This window comes from Sardina pilchardus, chromosome 20 (genome assembly GCF_963854185.1).
Source record: "Sardina pilchardus chromosome 20, fSarPil1.1, whole genome shotgun sequence".
Taxonomy (NCBI): domain Eukaryota; kingdom Metazoa; phylum Chordata; class Actinopteri; order Clupeiformes; family Clupeidae; genus Sardina; species Sardina pilchardus.
The window spans coordinates 19,589,584-19,597,008 of record NC_085013.1 but is presented as its reverse complement, the minus strand read 5'-3'; the positions used below and the strand labels follow the sequence as shown (position 1 = coordinate 19,597,008).

The 7,425-nt window shown below is 43.3% G+C and overlaps 1 protein-coding gene across 1 annotated transcript; it reads left to right on the top strand.

The window, feature by feature from the left end:
• Positions 1-1,730: 1,730 nt before the first annotated feature.
• On the top strand, positions 1,731-6,525 carry clic5a (chloride intracellular channel 5a). The gene is made up of 6 exons (XM_062522740.1): positions 1,731-2,013; positions 3,870-3,979; positions 4,328-4,453; positions 4,553-4,659; positions 4,772-4,953; positions 5,227-6,525. Exons 1-6 carry the CDS (start codon positions 1,966-1,968, stop codon positions 5,389-5,391), a joined length of 738 nt encoding a protein of 245 aa, XP_062378724.1. The 5' UTR covers positions 1,731-1,965; the 3' UTR covers positions 5,392-6,525.
• Positions 6,526-7,425: the final 900 nt, after the last annotated feature.

Here is a 7,425-nt window from a genome sequence, read left to right as displayed (position 1 = left end):
CTGAGGTGATGGTGGCAACATTACAGTTCAACACCATGACGACGGTGGGGAAGGTAGGCTATGTTTATTAGGTATAAAGATGTTGCCCACACGGAAGTGATATTGAACAGATGAGGTAGGCTATTTAAAAATGTTATTTTAGGTTGGCCCACTGTAGACATAAATTAAGAGAATTCAGTCTGACGTTCTAAAAAGCAAGATCCTCACGTCCACAATAACAAATGTATTCTGTGATTGGTGAAAGCCTTGATGACAAAAGTCAATTTAAAGCCCTTTTTTCAATCCTCTCAAAGCAACATGCTGATTGAAGGGACATGCTAATGGATCGGTTTGAGCATGTTTGGCTCTAACCGAGTCACAGATGCACTGAATCGATGACTGAGGAACTCGTAATTAACTGAATTTGACATAATTGCATTGGATTATAATGTGTGTGTGTGTGTGTGTGTGTGTGTGTGTGTGTGTGTGTGTGTGTGTGTGTGTGTGTGTGTGTGTGTGTGTGTGTGTGTCTGTGTCTGTGTGTGTGTGTGTGTGTGTGTGTGTGTGTGTGTGTGTGTGTGGCTGAGCCTGTGACTGTGTTAATGACAATGAAGTGAATGGAATACAATTGGGCCTCTGTGTCTACAGCTTTTAACATTTGCCATCACATCAACATCAATGTGTTAGGCCATCCCATCTGGTCCTAGCTTTTCCTTATCTCATCTCACGAAGCGGACATTGTGCTGACAAGGTATTCCATTTGCCCCAGCATCTTTAACCATGAGGTCAGTGCACTTTATCAGACCTTTTCCTCATCATTGCTGATCATGAGGGTGCACCCTAAGTTTCCACTATTGTCATAAATGCCATGGCCATCGAGAGGGAGAGGCGCACTGCTCTAAATTTAGCGCGGACTCAGCTGGAATGTCCTGGCTCTCCTCGTTGCCTCTTGCCAAAATCACACTGTTGATTCACAACAGACGCAGTTCCCCTTTCATGTTGCCATGTGATGACTGACTAGCGGGAAAGGCCTCTGGATGAAGATGACACTTGGGTGCATACGCATGCCCAAGGGAAGCCCATGTTGACCGTCCAACACATCTTGAGCCAATAACGTGTGCCTAAATTACTACATAGAGAAAACTGCACACTTACAGGTCTAAGATGGAACTAAAAACATGTCCTGTGACTAACTATCACATATAATTATGTGTGTTATTTACATTCATTCCTTTATGTATTCATTAATTTTTTTTATTTAGTGTTTGTATTCTATTTTTTATTCTCTAAGCCAGGAGGCAGTGAGAGAGTTTAGGTGAACCCTGCAGTAGGCCCTCATGTTAATGACTATTTGAGAATGTGTTACTGATCACCGTGTACAGTATAAGTGAGCCCCTCTTACCGGAAAACACACTACACAGTACCCCCTCCAGACTGCCACCACCCGTTCAACCCACTGCATTCACATTAATCACACCCTCCCACCCCACCATGTCATTATATCACTCACCCCAATAAGGGAATGGGGACTGGACGAGGAGCGTGCGCCGTGCGCGCGCGGTCAGGGTTGGGTGACACCGGTGGCTCAGGTCTCCGCCCTCCCTCCGTCTCGCGGCTATTTCTGGCCCGGGCCCTGTGACAGAGCGAGAGAGCGAGAGTGTGTCTCGTCCTGACAGTTGGCCGCCACGTCCAAATCAAAACAAGGCAGCGCAAGGCTGGGGCACAGGCTGGAGACCGAGACCTTACCCCCCCTGACCACCGTAACGTCCGTCGCCGCAGGTGCAGTGTGCTGGTGCTAACAGGGCAGACAGGACAGGGGACGTGAGAGACGACCGAGGCCCTGGACACTGAGAAGTCTTGAGACTCTGAGCTTTTCAACTGAAGTTTATTAAGCCACAACGAAAGGATTTTTAATAAGTAGGGGTCTGACTGAAGAGGCAGACATTGACCCAGCAGCAAGGCACTTGAAGTTGAATTGAAGCAAAGATGACAAATGAGGAAGACAAGGATCCTGATATTGAGCTTTTTGTCAAGGTAAGCACTCCAAATACACGGTCAAGTATTTGCTCTTCCCCTGTCAACCGTTTTGATATTGGTATCAAAGAAGGGAGCACTTTTGATGTATTGCTATCAAGCGTCCACATTGTATTTGTTTTGTTCAGAACCCACAAAGGGCAATGTTTACATGACATCCATTTCACTTTTCTAAAGGGCTGCTGTAACACTATATTGTTGCTTGGGTTACCCATGGGGCATTATTTGGCTGTGGTTGTTTGGTCAGGCTGATGTGTGGGGCTGAGGGGAGAGGGAATCTAAGGGGGCAGTCTCCCACCAGAGGGTCCCGACTGAATAGGGTACGGTAGGTTCCCCACTGAATAATTTCTCATCTCTTTTCAACACAGCTCTGGCCACTGGAGGTAAAGGTGTTCCTCAGAGATAGGTGGTCTTTTGGAGACATGTCAATTAATCACTGAGATTCTCTGTATTGTGTCACTGTATCCTCTTCAAACAACCAAAAGCTCACATTGCACATTTATCATATGCTGTGTATGAAACTGAACTTCGTTTGTTTCTGTTGCAAAGTCAATTTTATGCTCAAATGAATTTCAATTATACTTCAGGAATTTATAATTTAGTGCTAAGACATTTCATTGTGAGAAGGTGCTCATTATTTTTACTTCTAAGCTAAGGATGTCTGTTGTAGCCTAAGTCTGCCTGAGCAAGATAAGAATTTTTTTTTCTTCATACGAATGAGTTATTTTTTCTAGTCAGTCAGATGTAAATTACAATAGTGTTAACAGTGCACTCCGTATTAATACATAATATTTTTCAAACAAACTAACTTTATGACTTTTGTTCTTTTCTCTGAGCAATGCTATGTCTCCTGTATGCATGTAGAAGCCTACAGTATGTGTCTATGTAGCATCACAACTGTATGAATCACAGGACACACTGGTACAGTATACTCACCAATCATAGGGCTTGTGATACACTGTCCAGGGGAGATCGGTGTCAGTCAGTGCAACACAATCTTGACCTTAATCTAGGAAGAGCTACTCTTTCAGGAAGCCCTTGGTGGGTGGAATAGGGAGAAGTCTGGAACAACAGCTCTGTGACAAATGCCTGACGTGACGTTGCATGTGTGAATGCTCTCAGTCGGAAACTTTGATAACAACAGTCACTTGCTTTGCACCGCAAGTTAATTGCAACCTGAAACTTTGATACCCAATATACGCCTTGGACGCCGAGCGAATGGGCCATGTGGAAACCAGATCTTTTCATCCCAAAGCCTTAAATTGTGATCGTCGGGAGTCAGTGTGCTGCGCGGAGATCAAGATAATGGCTGGACTTAAAGACTCAGCTGCTGTTTGCTTGTGTTCATAAATATGTGGGCCAGTGATGTCAAACCTTTAACTCTCTTGGTCTAGGCCTACTGAAGCAAGTAATGGAATTTCCATGCATAATTCACACTCTTCCCCTCTCCGGTGTCCTGATCAGCTTTCTGAACAAGTCTTGTTTGGTATTTTTGCATTGTGTGTGCATCTCTGTTTTTCAGATATGGAAATTTGGCTGTGATGCATTATTGTGGCTAGATTATTAGCCTCTGTTCAGTGACCTTGCTAATTGGTATGCATTCAGAACGTATAAGAGCACAAAGGGTTCCTACTGGTCCGCAGACGGGCTCCATTTCGGTCTGGTATCTGCCCACACACACTTCATTGGCGTCGGTGAATGTGACCTTTAAGCTTAGTCCTTCTCTTAGTCTCTGGCTGTAGCGCTCGTGTGGTCTAGGATGTCTGTACAATGACCCTCAGTTGACTGTGAATGCTGCAGTCTGCTGCTCCTGAGTGTCTAATAGTTGGCCTTTGTGTGTGTGTTGTGCTGTGCAGGCAGGCAGTGATGGGGAGAGCATCGGAAACTGCCCGTTTTCACAGAGACTCTTCATGATCCTGTGGCTCAAAGGCGTGGTGTTCAATGTCACCACCGTTGACCTAAAAAGGTAATTTCACGCAGGATTAAAATGAAATGGATTTAATGCATCGCTTAAACCTAAAGACAAAGTACCATCTCAGACTTATCCAAATAAACTCTGTCCTGTCATTTCTTTGAAAAAGCATTTTTGGCACAAGTCATTCCTAATTACTTGACTTCAGTAGATAGACAATGATGATGATCACCTTGGTATAGTGAAATATCTGATTCAGTGGATAGATGATGGCGATAACCTTGGTACAGTGAAATATCTGATTCAGTAGATAGACGATGGTGATAACCTTGGTACAGTGAAATATGTGCCGAGTTCCAGGCACTTGCCTGATGCTTTGACCTATGACCTTTGTGGACATAGGAAGCCTCCAGACCTCCATAACCTGGCTCCTGGGACCCATCCACCGTTCCTTACCTTCAATGGGGAGGTGAGGACCGACGTCAACAAGATTGAGGAGTACCTGGAGGAAATGCTGGCTCCCTCGAAGTGCGTAGACCATAGAGGAGGCATATTGCTATCGATCTGACCTAAAGCAATTTGACGCCCCATTTCAGTCAGAGTGATGAATTGCTTGCGTTGTTCCAGGTACCCCAAGCTGGCTGCAAAGAACCGGGAGTCCAACACTGCAGGAAATGACATCTTCGCCAAATTCTCAGCCTACGTGAAAAACACGAAACCAGAGGCCAATGCAAGTAAGCTACTTTATAGTCACCCGCTCACGTTGAATATGGATGTGGAGCACACTGGTGGTGTAGCTTTGTTTTGGGTGTAACTGTACCCTGCATTTGCCCTCTCTTGCCACAGGTCTTGAGAAAGGCCTTCTCAAAGCTCTGACAAAGCTGGATATGTTCCTGAACTCTCCACTTCCCGATGAGATCGATGCGGACAGCATGGAGGAAGAGAAGGGATCCACACGCAAGTATCTGGATGGGAATGAGTTAACCTTAGCAGACTGCAACCTCCTGCCAAAACTACATGTTGTCAAGGTGAGCAAAAGCAGCCAATGGCTGGAGAGAGTTTCTATGAGGTACATGTACAGTATATTCAGATGTGAGTTGCCCAAAGAAATGACAAAGTTCAGCTGGCAAGAGAGTTCTTCTCCCGTAATGCCAAAGAGGAGATCGTTTTTCAAAATTGTATATAATTGTCTGTCATTTAAACTGGGAAGAAATTGCCTTAATAAATGCAGTTTGTATTGTGTAATACCTGTGGTATGCTTCAGAGCAATTTAAAGCAATACAACACTGTCCCCTTGGCAGGTTGTGTCCAAGGCGTTCCGCAACTTCGACATCCCATCGGAATTGACGGGGGTGTGGAGGTACCTGCAGAACGCTTATGCCCGTGACGAGTTTACCAACACCTGCGCAGCAGACAAGGAGATCGAGCTTGCCTACCAGGATGTAGCGAGGAGAGTTGCCAAGTGAGGAAGTCTGCTACACCACAACAGCTCTGGCCTTGACAAAAAATAACTTTTTTTCCTCAAAAAGGATTTCAGCAAGGGAGTACAGAGGAGGGCTCTTCCTGCGGTGTTTCTCTCTGATAGAACCATGTGTGTGATGTTCTTGTAATTGCACAAACGAGTGAATGAAGCTCTCTCTGATGATCCTACTGTGCATGCTGTTGCCATTTCCCTGTAGCATCTGTAGCCTACTTTTACCTGCTTTATGTGACGTGCCACTGAACTTAGCCTTATATCTCATGCTGCAGCTCTTTAATAAGGGGAATAGTGAGGTTCGTTCTGTAATGTTTATCATAATAGTTATTAATTGTAAACAAATCATTTACATAGTCTCTTTTTTATTTTTGTGTTTTGTCTGTCTGTATTATATATATGTCACCTAAAATGCCATCTCTATGGCTGAAAGAACTTTTTACCTTGAAAATGTTATAAACAAGTTTCAAATGTAAAGATGAATGTTAATCAACCGACGCTCTTAATAACCATAATCTGCCTTATCGTTAGTACTGAGATGCTGATGCTGTCTTGGACAGAGGGCCTGACATACATTACCGTATGTGATATGTGTGGTATGTCATATTTATCAACTTAATACGCTGAATGGTCTTTCCTGATTTCTTGTGGCGTTTTTGTTTACATGAATGTAAGTCCCACATGGTGAGGGGATGCTGAAATGAATCTATTGACAGTATTGAGATAGAAACTCTATACAAGAGGTATTGGCGCCATCTTGTGGTAGTGAGGTGGACTTTCTTTTCTGAAATAGGTAGGTCAAGGAGATGAGGCAATATAAGGATGCTGACTGAAATTGAATGTATATTTATTGCTGAATTCTTTGGCTATGACATGTATTAATTGATATTATTTCAATACCCTTTGGGTAGACTCAAAGCCTTAATATATTCTTGGATGCAGTGAAGTCAGCATTTCCATAACCGCATAGTATGCTTCAGTCCATTACTCTTTTATTCCTGTAAAAGATGGGTCTGGATGATCTCTCAGGAACCTGAGCCCCGGGAATGATTTCAATTCTCTTCCATTTATAAACGGAACACAATGATGATTGTGCTTGGATGAATAAAGTTCTATTTTCACAGTGTTTAGTCTATGTTCTGTCTCAAAACTCTGTCTCTTCTCCTGAAGCATGCGTATAATTTTGGATTAATTTGAACCAGAGGAGAAATATGATCTATGACAAGCCTTACGGTTTGATTGACATATTCCTTACTCTCCAGACCTTTAACACAATGGTATGGGCAGTGGGTTAAAGACGCAGTCAGTAATAATTACACAGGAAGTCTTTATTTTGTTTTGTTGCTGTTTAGTTTGATTATGTATGTGTTTATGTTTGAATTTATTTGCAGATGTTTTTGTCCAAAGGAATGTACCATAATTTCCCGACTAGTCGTGGCTAAAACATTGATTTTGCAAAATTTCTTCAGCTATGAGGTTAATACAGGGGGGGGGGGGGGGGGCAGTTCATATGGTGTTAATATGGTTTTGTTTCTTTTAACTTGCATACAACACTGTTCTGCGGCTTATACACGATGCGGCTTATATGCGGGAAATTACTGTACATTTTATTTGAACAAAGGACCAAAGGAAACCCACCAGAGAGGTAAGCTCACCTATCATCAGTATTCCGAGAGAATCTCCATGTGTGATCAGACAGGCTGCCCCCACTTTGTTTGTTCCCAGTTTTTGGAGCCTGCTGCCTACAGAGTCATTTTTTTAACAGTGTGCTCACAGAATGGGCAGCTAGCAGTTGGGAAGAGATGATTGCTGAAAGTGACAAAAAATGTGACAGGCTTGAAATGGCATGCAATCGTGGACAATACCTTTGAAATAGCTAAGATTTATCATTTAAAATAATCTAACACAGTGAAGAAAGTGATGAATGTGAGAATTGGAATCTGTCATGTCTTTAGATGTCCAGTGATGAGAAAACAAACCAAAGGTTGCATCATCCTGTCAATGTCTGTCGATGATGCTTCACTCA